This window comes from Rosa rugosa, chromosome 5 (genome assembly GCF_958449725.1).
Source record: "Rosa rugosa chromosome 5, drRosRugo1.1, whole genome shotgun sequence".
Classification (NCBI taxonomy): Eukaryota; Viridiplantae; Streptophyta; class Magnoliopsida; order Rosales; family Rosaceae; genus Rosa; species Rosa rugosa.
The window spans coordinates 46144835-46166894 of NC_084824.1; the positions used below are offsets into that span (position 1 = coordinate 46144835).

The following is a 22060-nucleotide window of genomic DNA, read 5'->3' on the forward strand; positions in this document are numbered from 1 at the left end:
CACTGGACAGGAGGCACCAACACAACGAGGCACTCACCCAGGCCTTGGCTAGAGCATCCCAACTAGCAGCAAGCGTGAACGCTGCCCCGATAGCAGGAGACTCCAACGCCGCCCCAGCACCTTCCACGGAAGGCGGTCAACGGATAATCCAAGTGCCGGTAGACTTGTTCCCGGAAAGCTTGAGGCATCTACCACCACCACCGTTACCACAGCCTGTTCTGAATATCCCCCCGGTAACCGATGCTAACACGGCATTACTTATGCAAATGAGCAACTCTTTGCATGCCCTGCAGGCAAGGGTGCAGGCCACAGAAAACAGGGACACCTGGAGAGCCATGACCACCTACGAGGACCGCCCGGGCCCTTTCACCCAACAAGTTAGAGGAGCCATTCGAGCGGATATATCGAAGCCACTGAAGATTGACTATACGGGAGTTGGAGACCCCTACCAACATCTACAGGCCTTCCGATCGCAAACAAGCGCCAAGGGATATACGGACGAGGTGTGTTGTAATATGTTCCAGGAGACCTTGTCAGGGGAAGCTTTGAGTTGGTTCTACGAACTGCCGGTCGGTTCTGTAGGGAATTTCAAGGAGTTAGCTGACAAGTTTGTAGCTCGATTCATCTTACGCACTGATGGGATACACACACCAAAGGGCCTGTTAAAAGTCCAGCCGGGAGAGAATGAAACTTTGAAGTCTTTTGTAAATCGATGGCAGGCGGCTACCTCTAAGTGTCGGGACCTTAATAAGGAACTGGCCGAGCTGGCTTTCAGGAGGGGCTTAAGACGCGGGGAATTTCTCTATGGAATCAACCATAATCCTCCAGCTAACTACGACGAGCTGATGGCCACTGCCATCAGACACGCCCAGGCCGAATTCGAAACGTACGGGGACACCCCCAGGTCAGAGCTAAGGGTTCACACCCCGGCCTCGACGGTCACGGATGAGCCACGAAAGAGGGAGTGGGCCCATAGTCACGACAGGTCACCTCATACCTCGAGCAAAAGAAGCAAAGAGTCCTCGTCCAAGTCTAACAGTTATGGGACCACTCACCCTCACCGGGAGTCGAGGGTACAGCAGGCCCCGCGAACACCACCACCACCCCAGTATGAGGTGTTCACAATCCTTAACGCTTCATACGAGACTATTTGGAACGAAAGCAAGGATGAGATACCGGGCCCACCCCCAAGGAAGTTCCCGAAGAGTAAACTTACCCAGCAGGATACCAGAAGGTTCTGCACTTATCATGAAGACGCCGGACACAATACCAATCTCTGCGTTGCTTTAAAAAATACTATCGAGTCCCTTATCTAGAGGGCCAAGCTTCAACGGTACCTGCCTGCTAAGGAGATAGGAGCTGTGGACGTATACGGCCAGATCTTCACGATCCATGGTGGGGGCCCGAAAGAGTTACCTCCCCAACGGAAGAAGCGAAATTCTAATTTCGGCCATCCGGAAGTTTTCAATTTCCACAAGACCCCGCAGCAAGACGGTGATACCGGATGGAAATCGGTGACATTCCTGCAGGAGGAGGAGGCCGATCTGAAGATGCCCCATGATGATCCCTTCTTAATCACGCTCCAAATGGACCATTATGTGATGTCCCGGGTGCTCGTGGACACAGGGGCCTCAGTTAGCGTATTATTTCGCGATGCGTACAAAGCTTTGAATAGAGGGAGAGCCAAGCTGTCACAAGATAATGAGCCCCTCATTAGCTTTTCAGGAGATATCGTCCAACCACTCGGATCTGATTACCTATCGATCGTGGTAGGCGAAAGTCCGAATTGTTCAACCATCAAAACAGAGTTCATCGTAGTGGACTGCGTTTCATCCTACAATGCTATCCTGGGTCGACCGGCACTTTGGCGTCTGAAAACCTTCATTGCAGGTCACATGTTGATGATGAAAGTGCCAACCCCGGTCGGCATTGCTACGATCCGGGGTGATCAGGCCGCGGCGAGGAAATGCTATTCTTTGACTGTATCTCGCGGTAGGGGAAAGTGTGAGATGTTGCCCGTAGCTACTAACCCTCTGACGGACAGGTACGAGGATCCCAGAGGTGACTCCGATTCAGACGAAGAACGGCCCGGTGCCGTAGAGGACATTGAAGAGGTGGTGCTATCAGAGCAGTTCCCGGACAGGACTGTCAGGATAGGTACTAAGCTGTCTCCGGTTATCAGGGAAAGGTTGATCTCGTTCCTCCGCTCCAACACGTCTGCATTCGCCTGGTCATATGAGGACATGCCCGGTATACTAGTGGAGATTGCCACGCACAATCTTAGTATTGTTCCTTACTCGGCACCAGTAAGACAAAAGCGAAGGGCCTTCACACACGATAAGTACCGGGCTATCCAGGTTGAAGTAAAGAAGTTGATGGCCATCAACTTTGTCAGGGAAGTAACATACCCCCGGTGGTTAGCCAACGTGGTCATGGTGCCAAAAAAATCTCCGGGATCATGGCGCATGTGTGTGGACTACACAAACCTCAACCGAGTGTGCCCCAAGGATAGCTTCCCGCTCCCGCGAATTGACCAATTAATCGACTCCACTGCTGGGTACCGGTTACTCAGTTTCATGGATGCGTTCAGTGGGTACAACCAAATTCGAATGAACCCGGCAGACGAGGAGCACACTGCCTTTACCACAGACAAAGGTCTCTATTGTTACCAGGTCATGCCTTTCGGATTAAAGAATGCAGGTGCCACTTATCAGCGACTTGTCAACTCCATGTTTGAGGAAGTTATCGGTACTATCATGGAGGTTTACGTGGATGATATGCTGGTAAAAAGTTTAACTTCGGAGGACCACGTAACCGACTTGTCAATCGTCTTCACCATCATATTACGCAATGGTATGCGGCTTAACCCACAGAAGTGCGTCTTCGGGGTCGAGGTAGGAAAGTTTCTCGGGTACATCATTAGCCACAGGGGAATTGAGGCCAACCCGGAGAAGGTGCAAGCTATATTAGACATGGTATCCCCAACCTACCGGAACGAGGTCCAATCTCTTACAGGAAAGGTGGCCGCTCTCTCAAGATTCATCTCCAGGCTGACGGACAAGTGTACTCCTTTCTTCAAATTTCTAAAAACCCAGCACGTCGAGGTAATAGCCTGGACAGCTGAGCACGAGGCTGCTTTTCTTGGCTTGAAGGCATACTTGTCAGAGGTACCTCTACTCTACAAACCTGTTCCAGGAGAAATGCTCTACATATACCTGGCGGCATCTTCAACAGCTGTGAGCTCAGCTCTGATTAGGAAGGAATCGGATTGCGAGTACCCGGTGTACTACGCTGGAAAAGGGTACACTGGTGCAGAATCCAGGTACCCGGACATTGAAAAAATAGCACTGGCCCTCCTGGTATCGGCCCGGAAGCTTAGACATTACTTCCAAGCACACTCAATCACCGTTTTCACTAATCACCCATTGAGGCAGGTTTTGCAGAAACCAGAGACATCGGGCAGGTTAATTAAATGGGCCATCGAGCTAGGGGAGTTCGATATCAAGTACCAGCCCCGGACAGCTATTAAAGGCCAGGCAGCGGCATATTTTATTTCTGAGTCAATTCCCTCCCATAACCCATCCCTGGAATCACCTGAACCACCAGCACCGGATCCACCTCCACCAAGCACTTGGCGATTATATGTTGATGGCGCATCCAACAAGAAAACAAGCGGAGCCGGTATCCTGCTAATTAGCCCGGACGATCAAGTCTACGAGTACGCCCTCAAATTTGCCTTCAAGGCATCCAACAACACCGCAGAGTACGAGGCACTCATAGCAGGTCTGCAGATCGCCCGGGAACTAGGGGTGCAACACCTTAGTATATTCAGTGATTCTCAGTTAGTCGTAAACCAGGTCAGCGGTAACTTCGAGGCAAAGGAGCCACACATGTCCTCTTACCAGGCTCTGGCCCGGGCATTAGTTCAGAGATTTACCTCCTACATTTTTACCCAAATAGCGAGGGCAGAAAACGACAAGGCAGACGCCCTTGCTAAGTTGGCATCAACTTCTCCAAGTCCTACCTATGGGGCCACTAAGGTCGAAATACTTGAAAGACCTAGCACTTCTAAAACGGTGTCAGAAATATTCGCGGTGGATCACACAGCTTCATGGATGGACCCAATTTTGAAATACATGGTCGACGGCCTAGCACCGGATGATAAGGTCGAGGCCAGAAGGCTACAGTTAAGGTCAGCTCGGTACACGACCATGAATGGCAAATTATACCGGAGAGGCCACTGCTTCCCGAATCTGAAGTGTGTAACACCGGAGGAAGGTCACAAAATAATGAAGGACATACATGCTGGTGTCTGCGGTAACCATGCCGGAGTCCGATCCCTTGCACACAAGACCCTAAGGGCAGGCTATTTTTGGCCAACCATGTCGGCCCTAGCCCAAACAATATCCAGTTCTTGCCACAAGTGCCAAATGTATGCAACTATCCCAAGGGCACCGCCCATTGCCCTCTCCATCCTCCTTGCACCATGGCCGTTCTGTCAGTGGGGTTTGGACTTGATTGGTAAACTTCCCACAGCAGTGGGACAATTCAAATACGCCATCGTCGCTGTGGACTATCAAACAAAATGGGTTGAAGCAGAACCTCTTGTCGCATCACCACGGAAAAGGTAAAAAATTTCCTGTGGAAGAACATCTACTGCAGGTTTGGAGTCCCAGTGACGCAGTCGGATTGATAACTAGGTTTACCAGCAATAAACCTAAGCAAAAGAATCTGGAGTCCACTAGAGATAAAAGAGAAAATCTCTATTATATTGATTAAAAGTTGAAAGATGCGTTCTGCAGCCGCTTGCGGCTGCATAAATAAGAGAAAAGTATCCTAGGGTGACTAACAACGAAACCCTAAGGCCCATGGATAAAAACGAAAACAATCCAAAAATAACTAAGAAAACCAAAAACGGGTAAAATAGAAAAATGCCGTTTTGAGGCCCTAAACGATCCTGAAAGCCCGAAAAATGCTACAGCTCATGGTAAAGCGATGAGTCTTGTTTCTGGCGCGATTCCCTTTCCGGAAAGGTAAGGTGCGTCCCAATCAGACACCGAACTGCCATTTCCTGTCTACTAGTCACTTTTCGTTTTCCTCCTTTAGCACGGTCTAACTGTTGTTCAAATTGAGCCGCCATCCTCTCTGCATCAGTCTCCTCCACCTCCGAAGAACTCGACCCCGAGTTCTCATCTGGATAAAGAACCTCATCTTCACGAAACTCATGCAGGTCAGCCACATTAAAAGTGTTAGAGATACCCATAGAATCAGGTAAAGCGACAACATAAGCATTGTCGTTAATCTTCCGCAGCACCTTAAAAGGACCGTATTTTCTGGGCTGCAGCTTGTTATAGGTACCAACAGGAAATCTCTCCTTCCTCAGAAATACCATCACGTCATCACCTTCTTGGAACAATTTCACTCTGCGATGTTTATCAGCTGCAGCTTTATTCTTAGCATTAGTTGCTTCCAGCTTGGCCTTAACTTCATCCCGAACAGCTTGTACATCTCTAGCCATACTATCAGCAGCAACACTAACTCCAGGAACTTTAGGAAGCTTCACCAGATCAACCACATGTTGAGGAACAGTAGTATAAACTAAGGAGAATGGTGACTTCCCTGTGGCGCTATGCACAACACTGTTATAAGCAAACTCCACTTGGGGCAAAGCATAATCCCACTGTTTGGGTCGATCTCCACAAACGCTCCGGACCATGTTACCTAAAGTTCTGTTAGTAACCTCTGTCTGACCATCCGTTTGAGGATGGGCTGTGCTACTACGGTTCAAAGATGTGCCAAACATCCTCCACAAAGTAATCCAGAAATGGCTAAGGAACTTGGTGTCTCTGTCAGATGTAATGGACTTGGGTACTCCATGCAAACGAACCACTTCCCTGAAGAACAGTTTAGCTATATTAGAAGCATCAACAGTCTTCTTACATGCGATGAAATGCACCATCTTAGAGAACCTGTCAACTACCACAAACACTGAATCCACTCCCCTTTGGGTACGGGGTAAGCCCAACACAAAATCCATAGCAAGGTCCTGCCAAATGTCATCAGTAGATAAAGACCTGTATTTTGGGACTGACCCTTAGATACCTGGCAGGTGTAGCACTTTCTCACAATAGTTCCTGCATCCTTCTTCAACTGTGGCCAGAAATACCGCTCCTCAAGACTAGCAAGAGTCTTGTCTCTGCCCAAGTGCCCACTCAATCCTCCTCCATGCAGATCTCTGATCAGTTTTTCCCTCAATGAAGAACTAGGGATACAAAGTCTGTTGCCCTTGAATAAATATCCTTCATTCTCATAAAAATCTGCGACTGTATAGTTATTGCTGCACTTGGCCCAAATTTCTTTGAAATCAACATCTTCCTCATACAACTACTTCAAGAGATCAAACCCCACAATCTCCTGAGCTAAAGTGACCAGTAAGGTCGCCCTCCTACTCAAAGCATCTGCGACCCGGTTAAGAGTACCAGATTTATGTTGAATCACAAAAGGAAATTTCTGCAGAAAACTCACCCACCTTGCATACATTTTATTCACAGTTTTCTGGCTATTGAGGTACTTCAAGGCTTGGTGATCGGTGAACAGTACGAATTCCCTCTGAATCAGGTAGTGCTCCCATTGCCTCAATGACCGGAACACTGCATAAAATTCTTGGTCATAAGTACTCCACTTCTGACGAGCTTCACTCAGCTTTTCACTAAAGAATGCTACTGGTTTCTTCTCTTGTGACAGCACAGCACCTACTCCCACGCCACTAGCATCACATTCAACCTCGAATATCTTGTCAAAATTAGGAAGAGCAAGAACTGGTGCAGTACAAAGTTTCTCCTTGATTAAAGCAAAACTTTTCTCTTGTTCCTCTCCCCATTGGAATTTGCCTTTCTTCAAACATTCAGTAATAGGGGCAGTAATGGTACTGAAATTCTTCACAAATCTTCTGTAGAAAGTAGCTAAACCATGAAAACTCCGCACTTCAGAAACTGATTTTGGAGCTGGCCATTCTCTTATTGCTCGTACCTTTTCTTCGTCAACCTGAATGCCTTCTTCTCCAACCACAAATCCCAGAAATAATAACTTGCTGGTGCAGAATGTACATTTTTTCAAGTTGATGTACAGTTTATTCTCCTGTAAAGCTTCCAAAACCTGCTTCAAATGCACCAGATGTTCTTCTTTGGTCCTGCTATAGATCAGTATATCATCAAAATACACTACTACAAAGGAACCTGTAAAAGGGCGAAGAACCTGGTTCATAAGCCTCATAAAAGTGCTGGGTGCATTAGACAACCCGAATGGCATAACCATCCACTCGTACAAGCCATCCTTGCTCTTAAAAGCTGTCTTCCATTCATCCCCTGGCTTGATTCGAATCTGGTGATATCCACTTCGAAGGTCTATCTTGGTAAACACTTTGGAACCTTCTAGCTCATCAAGCATGTCTTCCAAACGAGGAATAGGAAACCTGTACTTCACAGTTATCTTGTTAATGGCCCTGCTATCAACACACATCCGCCATTGATTGCCCTTCTTAGGAACAAGGAGGACTGGAACTGCACAAGGACTCATACTCTCTCGAATGAACCCTTTTTTCAACAAGTCTTCAATCTGCTCTCTCAAAATCTCATTCTCCTTGGGACTCATTCGGTAATGTGGCAGATTGGGCAAGCTAGCTCCAGGCACCAAATCAATCTGATGTTGAATGTCTCTCATAGGTGGCAGCTCGTTGGGTAACTCATCCGAGATCAACTCTTCAAAATCTCCCAACATGTCCTGTACTTCTTTGGGAATCACCACTGGACAGAAAACCTCAGATTCTTTAAAGGTCCTCTCCATCTCAAGTTCACTGCTAGATAAGGTCAGAAAACTCTCCCCTTTCTTCACATCAGATTTCTCAAATTGACACACAGGAGCCATAGCAATTTTATGGTTATTCCACATAAACAACATCACATTGTCCCTGCCTTTATAAGTAATATCCACATCATATTGCCAAGGTCGGCCAAACAAAATATGACAAGCATCCATATCAATAATGTCGCACAAAACTTCATCTTTATAATGCTTACCAATGGATACCGGCACTTTGCAGGATTCAACAACTCGAACTTGTGGACCTTTCTTCACCCACCCGAGGGAATAAGGTGCCTCATGAGGCTGCGCCGGTAACTGCAAATACTCCACCAGTTTCTTGGCTACAAAATTTTCGCAGCTCCCATTATCCACAATTAAATTACACACTTTGTTATTAATGGAACAAAGTGACCTGAAAATATTGCGCCGCTGCCCCTCTTCTTTAGGACATAGTAGAACCCGCTGCAACACAATGTTAACCTTCTCAGGGGATTCCTCCTCCGCAAACTCAGCTCCATCATAATCGCCATCCCTCCTAACTTCTTCTTCATCCTCATCATAATCATCTATAAGGGCAGTTTGTCTCCTCTCAGGACACACGTTAGATCTATGCCCAGGCTTGTTGCATCGATAACAGACATCTCCTGTAGGTCTAGCATAAGGATTATTGATCCTCTGATTCGGGGCTCTATTTTGAACACCACTAGAATTGTTAGAACTGCCCGCGCCTTTAAAAGGAGGATTAGAAGCTTTAAAGGCGTTTTCTGCTCTCTGCAGCGTAGTTGTACCCTTGGCAGTGGAAGCATTAACCAAATCTGCACTCCTTTGGTAGTTATACCTCTGGAAAGAAGAAGCTCGTGAAGGTTTCTCCAACAACTCTGCTTTCAATGCTAGGTTTGTCACTTCGGCCATAGTATGAACAGTTTGCAACCCAATTCTCTCCTGAATGGAAGGCTTCAACCCACTGATATAGCGAGCCACCTTCTGGCCTTCAGTTTCTCCCAATTCATTACGCTCTGAATAGCGTAAGAATTCAGCCGTATAATCAGCCACCGTCCTAGTTCCTTGGACACATTCAATATACAGCCTATATAGAATCTGCTCATAATCATCTGGCAAGAACCTCTCCATCATCAACTGCTTCATTCTTCGCCATGTTCTAACACCCTGCTTCCTCTGTTTCTTTCGAGTGTTCTGCAACTTATCCCACCATACTGCAGCAGTACTCTTCAATCTCCAGGCAACATGCTTAACTTGCTTGTGTTCAGGCACTTCCATAATCTCAAAGAATCTGTCCACCTGAAGCTGCCAATCCAAATAATCTTCTACACCCAAATTGCCCGAAAAGAAAGGAATTTCGGCCTTGACTTTGTAATCCTGGTCAGCTTGTCCATGTTGCTCTTGTTGTAAAATTTCTTCTTCAGGCTCAGATTCTGATGTATTGTCAACAACTTCACCACGTGGAGCCCTAACTCGCTGGCCTCCTTCCCCATCTCTACGCCGATTATTGTTGTTGTTGTTGTTGTTGTTCCTCTCACCCAACAATCCACGAATTTCTCCAATCTGATTATTCATGGAATTGATGGCAGCGGTAAACGCTGCTGTAAGAGCTTCAATATCAGATTTCGTAACTTCACCCATTGCTACTAAGGCAAATAAAAGAGACAGGGAAGACCTGCTCTGATACCACCTGACGCAGTCGGATTGATAACTAGGTTTACCAGCAATAAACCTAAGCAAAAGAATCTGGAGTCCACCAGAGATAAAAGAGAAAATCTCTATTATATTGATTAAAAGTTGAAAGATGCGTTCTGCAGCCGCTTGCGGCTGCATAAATAAGAGAAAAGTATCCTAGGGCGACTAACAACGAAACCCTAAGGCCCATGGATAAAAACGAAAACAATCCAAAAATAACTAAGAAAACCAAAAACGGGTAAAATAGAAAAATGCCGTTTTGAGGCCCTAAACGATCCCGAAAGCCCGAAAAATGCTACAGCTCATGGCAAAGCGATGAGTCTTGTTTCTGGCGCGATTCCCTTTCCGGAAAGGTAAGGTGCATCCCAATCAGACACCGAACTGCCATTTCCTGTCTACTAGTCACTTTTCGTTTTCCTCCTTTAGCACGGTCTAACTGTTGTTCAAATTGAGCCGCCATCCTCTCTGCATCACCCAGACACGTTAGTCACGGACAATGGTAACCAGTTTGACAATGATGAGTTGAGGGCGTACACCGAAAACCTGGGCACCAAGATCCTCTATGCATCCCCGGCTCACCCCCAGACCAACGGTCAGGTCGAGGCTGTCAACAAGATAATCAAGAAAATACTGAAAAAGAAACTCGACGAAGCCAAGGGTCTTTGGGCTGCTAAGCTCCCGGAGGTGTTGTGGGCTATCAGGACCACGGCAACAGAGGCCACCGGAGAGACCCCATTCTGCATGGCTTTCGGATCAGAAGCGGTACTCCCTATTGAAACACAAGTCCAGAGTCCCCGGATCGAATACTTTGATGCGGGTACCAACTCAGAAGGCCTACAACTCGATGCTGATTTACTTGAGGAACGAAGGGATGTGGCACACATGCATAACTGGGCTAACAAGCGGAGGATAGCTCGCTATTACGATGCCAAGGTACAATCCCGCACACTGAAGTTGGGGGACTGGGTCACGAAGCAGGTCTACCCAGAGCTCCGGGGACTGGATCCATCCTGGACAGGCCCTTACGAGATCATTGAAGAGGTGGGCCCCGCAACCTTCTTCATCCGGGACATGAACGGGGTCGTTTCCAGGCATCCATGGAATACCCAGCGTCTGCGGTACTATTACAAGTAGCTCCGGGAGCATCTTGTCCTAGCTTTTGTTATTTTGACCACCATGTGGTACAGCTATGGCAAGCTACCCACCGGGTACTCATTCTGTATTTAACCACCATGTGGTATTTGAATGGAAAAATGAATTATTCAGACCATTTCTAGCATTTTTTTCTACCTACCCCGGACATTCCTGGACATAGCTATTGTCAATTACTCTATTCCGGTAATAAGTGATGCAAGTAAATGCTCAAGGTACGAAATCCTAGAAATTTTAATTCCTTTCCAATTTCCATTCAAAATCAAAAAATTTCCATGCACAAAAGCTTGGGCTACCAAGCACAGGAATTACGCCACTGTTCAAGACAGGATAATTTCTACTAAAAAAATAAAAATAAAAATAAAATAATAGTAATAATAATTTCCACTACTGCTTGCCACCGGTACTCTGGGATCCACCGGCACCAGACTTGGCTGCCGCCTCCTTATCTTTCTTCTTCTCAAGAAGGCCCCGCCTGAATTTGGCTTCATCCAAGTACCCGGCCGCCACCCACTCCTTGAACTTCATGATAACGGCCTTGTCTTGGGCAGCAGCTAGCATAGCAATAAGCTCTTCGGAGGCCCTATACTCCTCCACGGCCTCGTGCTTCTCCACGGGAAGGCGCTCCTCCAAGTAGTCTGCCTTCGCCTTCCATGATGTGGCAGACTCTGCAGCATTTTTTTCAGAGTCCCGAGCATTCTTTACCTCATTCCGCGCCTCCGTGAGTTCACCTTCAAGTTCCGCGATTCGCTGCTTTGCCGCGTCCATCTCGGCAACCATTGCAGTCAAAGACTCAATCTTGTGCCTCAAGGAGTCCCGCTCCTTCTCCAGCTTGGCCTTCTCACCATGCAGATACTTCACCTGCCCGGAGAGATTGCTAACCTCCTCCTTCAGTTGAGTATCTTCCTCGCTGGCATCAACTGCGAACACATTGAAGAGTGCCTGCAAACATACCGGTTAAAATATATATACAATAAATATCGGTTGTAAGGGTAAAGCAAGACCCATACCCGCATCATGGACTCCCGGGCAAGGCGGCGATTCTCTTTGGGGGTATTGTCCTTGGCCCGCACCCGGTCGAGGTCAATATCCTTCAGGTCACTAAGCATGGACCGCACGAATTTTTCATCAGCAACCCCGTACTCACTCAGCAGCTGCTTGATGGGCTTCTTGGGGATTACCGGAAGGGCAGGAGACAATAGGCCAAGCGAGGGCGACGCCTCAGGTACCGGATGTTCTTTCTTCTGTCTCTTCGCACCGGATCCCTTAACATCCCGGCCGGTGTATGTAACCTCCTGCTTATCACCTCGGTGCCGGTGCCTATGTGACCTCTTCATCTTCTCTCCCGGAAGCAGGGCCTCGTCGCTCCCAGTGGACCGAGAAGAAATGGACACGGAGGGCGGTACCTTCTCCCTTCCGGGATCAGCTATGGTGACAATATCAGCGGCAGAGGGCTGCTCGACTCGAGTCACGGGAGCATTGGGATCCGGTTCCCCATATCCCGCATCAGTAATCTCCAGAAGGGTCTCTTCAATGGACCGACTCGTAGCCTTCGACCCTAGGTCGACTTCAATGTGAAGGGCGTCTTCTCCCTGGCCCATCAGCATATCCATCAACTGGTTATTGTCCATTCTGTCCTCCTCTTTGCCTTTCCGGGGTTTTCTCTTCGGCGCTTTCACTGCAATCAGTTCCAAAGTCAGTCAAAGAAACATAAGTACGTGTAAAAAAAAAAAAAACAGAAGTTTTTTTTTAAGCCTCACCGGGGAGCCATCCTAGCCCTAGCCTATAAAGTATAGAATGCCGGATAAATCTATAAGAGCTCCTCTCTTTCTCATTCCAAACAGAGTATACTCGGGCTATCCTTTTCCTTTCCACCTCGGATAAAGTGTAGGCCTGGTCCCCGATTGCTTGGTAGGTACCGGTCAGCTGCCACTTCTTATTTTTAATCTGCCACCGCCCACCAGCTAGAAACACTTTATTCCTCCACCTTTTGCTCATCGAGGAAGGCATGTCGGTAACTAACGGTTCGTAATCCCTAGCGGCAAATGTCACCGTACCCGCACAGGACAGCTTCCTTGAGTACAGGATCCTGTGTACCGCGCGGAATTCATTTACGGAAGGCCACCCTTGTTGGCACAAGTCCCACATGGCCATCATACTGTATACCTGGCGAATAGCATTCGGGGTCAACTGCCCCGGTGACAGGTTCAGCATCCGCAATAGATATTGTAGGCACCGGGGCAGCGGTAGCGATAACCCTTGGTGGAACTGGTTCTCGTGCAGCGCCACCCACCCCGGGGCAGGATTCGTGGCCATCTCTCCATCCCTGAGAGGCCTAAGCTCTACTGCGTCCGGTATTCCCCACTTCAGTCGCATGGCGATGATCTCCTTCATCGTCATACTTCTCCTGGGTTCGTCGCATACGGTCCCGTCCGTAAGTGTATACCTAGGCTTCGGTATACCCTCGGGAATTGCCACCGTAACTACGGGGCCTCCGCAGATCCATCCTCGCTCTCACCCTCGTCGGACTCCTCACTGCTCTCCGAGAACACCCCAGTCGAGGATCCGGTATTCTCTGCTAATCGACCTGCTGGGGCTAAGTACCGATCGATATCCACTTCAGCTTGTCTGGCAGACGACTGGTACGACGAACCCGTATCCCCACCCTTGGCTTCTGATTCCATCCTAACTACGATACCGGAAACCTCAAAACTCGCTATATCTGGAATCAGAAGCACAAGGGTTAGCCTAACCAGATCTAATACCATGTTGAAGCGCGGATCACTCCCCACTTCAAACAAAACCCAGAATGACAGGACCCGCCCCGAATTTCACCCTGAAATCCGAAGTGGCCCTGCGGGGCCCACCTTAGAAGAAATTCTACCAAAAATTTGGCGGAACTTCCCCTAAAATGGACAACCCAAAACCTGTAGAAAGAGAATTCACACTTCTAAATCACCCATCCTTATGCTCCTGGAGCCACCCTGCTCCCCAAATCAACATTCCCCAACTCGCAAAACACAAAACTCAACTTAACAATACAAATCCCAAAGGTTATCAGAGCAATACTAATTCACAAGGAAATAAAAAAGTAGAGTAAATGATCAAGGGATCCTACAATGCGGAAGTGGTGACAATTATGCCTCAAATGTCATGTACGCCCGACCTCCACTAATTCGCCTGCAAACTGGGCATTTGAAACCGAAGGGCCCAGGGGAAAGTACATAAAAACGTTAGCGTGAGTGGACAAAAATAAATAATTTAATATGAATAAAACAAAATAAAACTTCATACTTTCCCACATTTTTCGATATATAAAATCCGGATGCATGCAACATTTATAGAACACTTAAGAAAATAATCCGAAAAACGTTGAACTCCAGAAAACCGACTAGCCCCGCTAGTCAAAACAACAAAGTAAAAGATTGAAATTTCAATACTCGAAAATATAAGTCCAGCCCCGCTGGTTAAGAAAACTCAGACTAGTCCCCGCTAGTCAAAAATAGTATAAGTAGGGGAAGATGATAGCCATACGAATAAGCCACGCAGGCTTGGTTGGGTGATAGCCTCCCAGGCTAAAGAACTCCCATAACTCCCGTAATATACCCTTACGCCACTAAGTGTAGCGATAGGATACTGGGCTACAGAATTACTGTCACAGAGACAGTAACCTGCGCCACAAAGGCGGAAGGGCTACGGTGATCCCATCACCGCGCCACAAAGGCGGAAAATCAATGCTAGCATGATAAAATCACCCCTCAGTATGGCACAGGGAAACATAACCAAAAATCCAGTAAATCCAAAATACATAAAGCTTCCCCCAACTCTCGCAAATGAATTTCCAACGACGTGTCCCACACGCCAAGAATATCTCAAATCAATAGCAAAAATGCGAGAAATAATAATAAATCATAATCTCCATAATTCGAAACAAAACCAATTCCAAAATCATCATCAAGGCATTCCCAATGCCAAAATCCGAAAGTCGATAAATAAATAAGAAAGATCAATAAATTAACGGCGTGTCCCACACCAAAAATAAACTCATATTCAAAAAATAAATAAGAAATAATTCCATCGAAATCCCATTTCGAAAATCTTTCAGAAATCTCAAATCGATGAATGAAATTAAATATGAAACTCCGGAAATCAACATAAATCACAAACTCGAATCCGAGCATAACGAATTAATATCCGAAATTCATGACCGAGGTAAATCATAATCCATCTCAGAAAATCATTATTGAAAGCCAATCCAGGAGATAAACCAATAATCAAATTCCGGAAACAAATAATATGCTTGAAAAGTAATATGATAATTAAATAAAGAATTAATTCAAGAAATAAACGCATGCATCATTATTTAAAACAAAAGTCCACTCACAGTACTATTCCGACGATCACGTATACGAGTTCCTTCATCGAGCCAGGGCTCGGTACGACATCCTGTACACGATTATATTCCGTGAATAATTATTCAACAATTTAATATAATTCCTAAACTCAATTCCTCATAATTTACATCTCCCATTCTCCTCGGATTCAGCCCAAATTATACCACTAATACCAATTCGTTAATTTAAAGGTTCCAAAGCAGAACCGAGAGATATCCGACGGTCGGATTCTCGTAATTCGATAATCGAAACCCTAAACTTCAAAAATTCATAATTAATTCCAAGCTTCTCCAAAAATCACCAAACTTCACATACAAGCTCTACAACATTTATAGAATTTAATGGGCTAAAAACTGGAATTAAAACACTGCCCTACACGCCTCCACGCGCCACCAACAGTGGCGGCGCGTGGGCCCCACGCGCCGGCGGCCACCACCTCCGATGGCCACCAAATTTGGACAGTAGCATCTACGCAACACACCCAACCATTCATTCAACTACAACAAGTTCCAATTTTACCTGAAAGAGCTCCAATTCGGCCGATGAACACAAGCCCAGAAATTTCTCAAGAACCCTAAAATTTCAATTCATCAATTCGACTTCTACACAACAAATCGTGACACAAGGCCATAGGGGAAATGATCAGTGATGAAAACCGAACCTTCGATGCCAATTTCGTGGCCGGAAACGGCCGGAATCGCCGGAAATCGATGAAAGTTCCGATCGGCTACAGTAACCTTCACAGCTCAATTCCGAGCTCCACCGGTCGAGCCACCGCCAAACACCACCCCAGGCGTGACAAGGAGGAGGAGGCGAACCTGCCGGTGCCCGGATTCCGTCGTGGGTCGGCCGGAGAAGGAAGAAACCGGAGGGAGAAGAAATCGGGCCGAAGAGGAAGAAAATGGCGGGGGAGAAGAGAGAGAAAAGGCCGGGTAAGTTTCCAAAAATGGAAACTTACCACAGTAACTTGGCTATTTATAGAAACTTACCATGAACAGTAACCGTAAACAGTAACTTTACTATTTCGCTTATAACTATCGCATACGAGCTCCGATTTTTACGAACCACATATGCACGCGCTCGGTTTAACGTCCTCTACAACTTCCATGAAGAAACTTTTCTCAAATTTTGACCCGAACAAAAAGTCAACTTTTAGGGCCACTAAAGGTACTAAACCGAAAGTAAAAGTGAAAGTAAAGGTCGTTTACCGTCCAAATGACTAGTAAACGGGTGAATTTGGGTTCGGGACGTTACAATCTCCCCTCCTTATAAAAATTTCGTCCTCGAAATTTCATATCGCCGAAATAGAAGTAGGACGCATATAACAATCTGAAATACAGCATTCTTCAAGAAGATAGTTCGTCGACTAAACAAAAATGACGATCATAGCGTATGAAAAAAAAATGTGCAAGCCTGCTCAAATCATGTAGAAATTAACTTTAGATCTAGTCCAAGAGTTGGCTAAATAAGATAAAGGAATCAACACACAAAAGGAACAGTCCTCAAGCTGAAATATGGCCAGTCATTGTAATCTGATTGATTACCACCGTCTAAGGAGTAGACTTATTTCCAAACATCACAGAGAGTCTTCATTAAGTGAGGAATGAAATCGTTAACTCCAACTGGTTCAATATACAACAATCTTAAAACTTAACAACTCTTCCTTAGATTAAACTTCCCATTCAACCTCAAATCTAACTAACAAAACTCTGATGATTCCCCACTACAAAAGCAATGAAAACATGCTAATAATCCAAAATCATCCACGTCCGAAGTCAAATCCCTTGTCTTGCTGAACCCTATAGCACCATAACCTCACACATACATAAATTCCGGTATAAAAGAAAATTCATTTCAACGGTTGGCTCAGATGATACCTGGTAATGACGTCACAAACCACCTATTATAAGTATAGCATTCATAAGTTCCTCACAAAAGTCGCTTAGTGACAACCAACCCATTCACCATCAATATTGCGATAATCACCAGATGGTCATTGCTAATCGACAATTCTAAAACAACAACTTCCTTAGCAACTACAAGGACAGCACTTCCTTCCTTGTTTGTTTGTGCTTAAATTCCTAATAGAAGATCGTTCACGTAAAGGTCCCTTAGTTGTCAAGCATAATAAATGTCAGCCACGAATGAACCTATAAGTTCTTAATCAAGTAGGTTAAGGGGCCACTACACTTCCGCTGCGCTACTCTGATACCTGACTAAAATCATTGGTCCAGCCTTGAGCTGACGCGGCGAGTTAACTAAGAAAACTCATTTGATAGCTACCTTACTAGCTACACATAAACACCTTCCTCAAAACTTTTTATAAGTACGGTAATATGGAAAACTTTTCTAACTCAAATGTGTCTCAAGATCTCTACTAATTACCAATGCCTCCAATCAAAACTATTAATATTTCTCACAAGTTAATACTCACTTGACTACCATGTCCTGTACCACGTCCTCAATAATCCGGTGCAAGCAAAAATTATAACCACTAGTTCAACTCCAGCTCAACGATTCAAATCCGGAAGAAAATGCATCACCCTCAAGTTGTTCTTAGCCGAGGTTACACTTCTTTAATAGTCATAAACCTGCAATCTGGTTGAATCCATGCCATTCCCGTTGATCTCTGTTGCCCTAAATGATATTCTTAATTCATATACCTTAGTAATTCTCACTACCGAGAGCACCTCAAATTTTCTAAGTCTCTTCTCACTAAGAGATAATCCAACACGACTCAACCATATTACAATTTAGTATTTTAATGGTCAGATGGAACCTTGATAAAACTTAAGCCTAATCAATTAATTCAAACTCAATTCTTACTACCTGTTCAAGTCCTCTTACCGTTAGTCAAGTGGTGACCGGTTATCACTCGTACCAACAGCTTCCTATACATTTCCAATTAAGGGTCACCAGGGTGGCAAAACTCGCTCAATTACTCCAACCACTAATATCAAATCACCAACAATTCCAAACTCCTCCAAACGTGACTGAGAAACCCGATGTTTGAAGCAACCTGTGAATGGTTCGATAAGTAAACAAGAGTGCATCGTGTTACGTGAGCGTAGAGCACCCCAAATACTGCAGAGAAGAAAATCGATTCGTGAATTAGGAAAAAGAGATATTAAAGCAACGACGTAATCCACAAATAGGAAAGAAATTCTTTCATAGTCCCCAAAAGACTTATCGAGGAATCCGTCAATGAATGCTACCAGAATCCCTAAACTTGTTGACTAGCGTCGCCCCGCGAGGAAAACTACTACCAACCTTCACCATAACTTATAGATTTTAAACTAAGATCATAACCATATCGTATAGTACTTCCACTTGAATTACTATGGACACCCCGTGGGGTCCCTACGACCATTTCCTGATCCCAAGTTCAACAATCTCGCCCAAATGGATATCCAATGACACTTAATAGTACCCTCATGCGCGACAAAACGATCGCAGCCGTCGTAAGACGATCCGAATGTCCTTGATTTCTGAAACCTTTCAATACCTCAATACTTTCTTTTCGTGCATTTAATCGGTTCCAACTTCCAACTTTCGCTACATAGTTCATCCTCCGCTGACAAAAACACTAGTTTTTAAGATGAAGGACACCCGTCCAACATCACGTATCACCTCCAGCGATACCAAGATCCGAAAGTGGTCCCACCACCCAACAATCAAATTCCAAGTTCAGACAAATAATTTCCAAACTCAACTCCAACATCTTGCCAAGTCATCGTACCTATAAATCCGTGATGGTGACCGAAACTCAATCATACCCACAACTTTCTATTCTTTCCAATCAAGGGTTACCATACGGTAGAAGGATCGGTCAAAGTGAGAATTATATTTCAAACAGCTTAACCCTATATCACCAGTAATGGCACCAAGGTAAAAAGATTAACTAAATTCCTCCAAAACAATCCGTTAAATATATTCAACCCGAGCAACAAACAGTTTACTAAGACGACAAAACACCATTCATAAGATCTTTCCTCGTATAACATCATCAAATCACACAAAACAATACCCGGATCCGATTTCGAACTAATCACCACAAGAATATATATCGTTAACAAACGTGTCACAATACATCTCACCCGATCTCAAAAAATTTAGAACTCTGATAAAGCCTTAAAATAACTTCTGAGTAAACTAAGGGAACTCTCTCCCATGAAATATATCAAACTGTCAAGTAGCACAGCCCCACAAAGACACACACTCACGTACAGTATTCTTTACAAAGAGTTGGTTCAAATCCTCTCCATTATTAACTGACCAAGATCAAACTCTATTGCAAAACTTTAAGTGTCCGTCTGCTTAAACTTAAAACACAAAACGGCTTCAAAACTCACTTAAGTCCATCTCCATACTCAATACGATCCAAAACTTAAGAAGACATATTCATAACTCAAAGAGGCAAAAATCAATTTCCTTTACTTGAACAAAACTATGTCCACCAGTCATGGTCAGGTCAACAGAACAAAGTGTCCAAAGAGGAAAATTCCAATCTGCTTTTCCTTGTAAATTGCAAGGTATCATTCCAAAATGATGCTCACAACATCAACCACGTATACGTGACACATTCCTCGAAACTCAGTTCAAAGTCAGAACCACTATTACTATTAGTCCCACTTCAAAAACTATTTTGATTCAAGGTATTCGAAGACGACCCAAAGCTATCGTCGCTCATCACGGTCACTCAAACACATAATCGAACTCCGATCACGCACCTTAAATCTTGCCCAACAAACTTATTATCATCGAGGGAGAAACAACCACAACATTTCCTCGAATTACACATCGTAGCACAACTCGAAATTGTAGAGTAGTCTTACTCTACCATCAGTAGGGAAATGTGCAAAACATGCGACTAATCTACTACGTAACGAAAACCCTAGGAGGTCGGCGTACAAGAGGCATAACACCTAAAGGAACACCATCTAAACATGTACCTTACACACTTAATGAGTACATCAGCACCGAAGAGTAAACGATGGGGAACCGCTGCAGTCGGGCCATCACTCGGGAGGTACTGTGTAACATCAAGCGTATAAGGTAACAAGATAGAAATGAGTCTACAGAATCTGACAACCTAATGCTCTGATACCAACTGACAGGACCCGCCCCGAATTTCACCCTGAAATCCGAAGTGGCCCTGCGGGGCCCACCTTAGAAGAAATTCTACCAAAAATTTGGCGGAACTTCCCCTAAAATGGACAACCCAAAACCTGTAGAAAGAGAATTCACACTTCTAAATCACCCATCCTTATGCTCCTGGAGCCACCCTGCTCCCCAAATCAACATTCCCCAACTCGCAAAACACAAAACTCAACTTAACAATACAAATCCCAAAGGTTATCAGAGCAATACTAATTCACAAGGAAATAAAAAAGTAGAGTAAATGATCAAGGGATCCTACAATGCGGAAGTGGTGACAATTATGCCTCAAATGTCATGTACGCCCGACCTCCACTAATTCGCCTGCAAACTGGGCATTTGAAACCGAAGGGCCCAGGGGAAAGTACATAAAAACGTTAGCGTGAGTGGACAAAAATAAATAATTTAATATGAATAAAACAAAATAAAACTTCATACTTTCCCACATTTTTCGATATATAAAATCCGGATGCATGCAACATTTATAGAACACTTAAGAAAATAATCCGAAAAACGTTGAACTCCAGAAAACCGACTAGCCCCGCTAGTCAAAACAACAAAGTAAAAGATTGAAATTTCAATACTCGAAAATATAAGTCCAGCCCCGCTGGTTAAGAAAACTCAGACTAGTCCCCGCTAGTCAAAAATAGTATAAGTAGGGGAAGATGATAGCCATACGAATAAGCCACGCAGGCTTGGTTGGGTGATAGCCTCCCAGGCTAAAGAACTCCCATAACTCCCGTAATATACCCTTACGCCACTAAGTGTAGCGATAGGATACTGGGCTACAGAATTACTGTCACAGAGACAGTAACCTGCGCCACAAAGGCGGAAGGGCTACGGTGATCCCATCACCGCGCCACAAAGGCGGAAAATCAATGCTAGCATGATAAAATCACCCCTCAGTATGGCACAGGGAAACATAACCAAAAATCCAGTAAATCCAAAATACATAAAGCTTCCCCCAACTCTCGCAAATGAATTTCCAACGACGTGTCCCACACGCCAAGAATATCTCAAATCAATAGCAAAAATGCGAGAAATAATAATAAATCATAATCTCCATAATTCGAAACAAAACCAATTCCAAAATCATCATCAAGGCATTCCCAATGCCAAAATCCGAAAGTCGATAAATAAATAAGAAAGATCAATAAATTAACGGCGTGTCCCACACCAAAAATAAACTCATATTCAAAAAATAAATAAGAAATAATTCCATCGAAATCCCATTTCGAAAATCTTTCAGAAATCTCAAATCGATGAATGAAATTAAATATGAAACTCCGGAAATCAACATAAATCACAAACTCGAATCCGAGCATAACGAATTAATATCCGAAATTCATGACCGAGGTAAATCATAATCCATCTCAGAAAATCATTATTGAAAGCCAATCCAGGAGATAAACCAATAATCAAATTCCGGAAACAAATAATATGCTTGAAAAGTAATATGATAATTAAATAAAGAATTAATTCAAGAAATAAACGCATGCATCATTATTTAAAACAAAAGTCCACTCACAGTACTATTCCGACGATCACGTATACGAGTTCCTTCATCGAGCCAGGGCTCGGTACGACATCCTGTACACGATTATATTCCGTGAATAATTATTCAACAATTTAATATAATTCCTAAACTCAATTCCTCATAATTTACATCTCCCATTCTCCTCGGATTCAGCCCAAATTATACCACTAATACCAATTCGTTAATTTAAAGGTTCCAAAGCAGAACCGAGAGATATCCGACGGTCGGATTCTCGTAATTCGATAATCGAAACCCTAAACTTCAA

The 22060-nt window shown here is 44.7% G+C and overlaps 1 protein-coding gene across 1 annotated transcript; it reads right to left on the minus strand.

Moving 5' to 3' along the window:
- Window positions 1-5784: 5784 nt before the first annotated feature.
- On the minus strand, window positions 5785-9501 carry LOC133711753 (uncharacterized). Its single transcript, XM_062137848.1, has 5 exons — window positions 9229-9501; window positions 6526-9165; window positions 6103-6384; window positions 5941-6046; window positions 5785-5894 (listed from the first exon to the last, which is right to left on the minus strand). The coding sequence occupies exons 1-5, from the start codon at window positions 9499-9501 to the stop codon at window positions 5785-5787; spliced, it is 3411 nt and encodes a 1136-aa protein (XP_061993832.1).
- Between the last annotated feature and the right edge of the window lie 12559 nt (window positions 9502-22060).

Coding starts and splice junctions, on each gene's coding strand:
- LOC133711753 (XM_062137848.1), bottom strand. CDS start 9,501: ATGGGTGAAGTTACGAAATCTGATATTGAAGCTCTTACAGCAGCGTTT. Junction 9,166..9,228: donor AAGCTGACCAGGATTACAAA/GTCAAGGCCGAA, acceptor TTGGATTGGCAG/CTTCAGGTGGACAGATTCTT. Junction 6,385..6,525: donor ATAAAATGTATGCAAGGTGG/GTGAGTTTTCTG, acceptor CTCTTGAAGTAG/TTGTATGAGGAAGATGTTGA.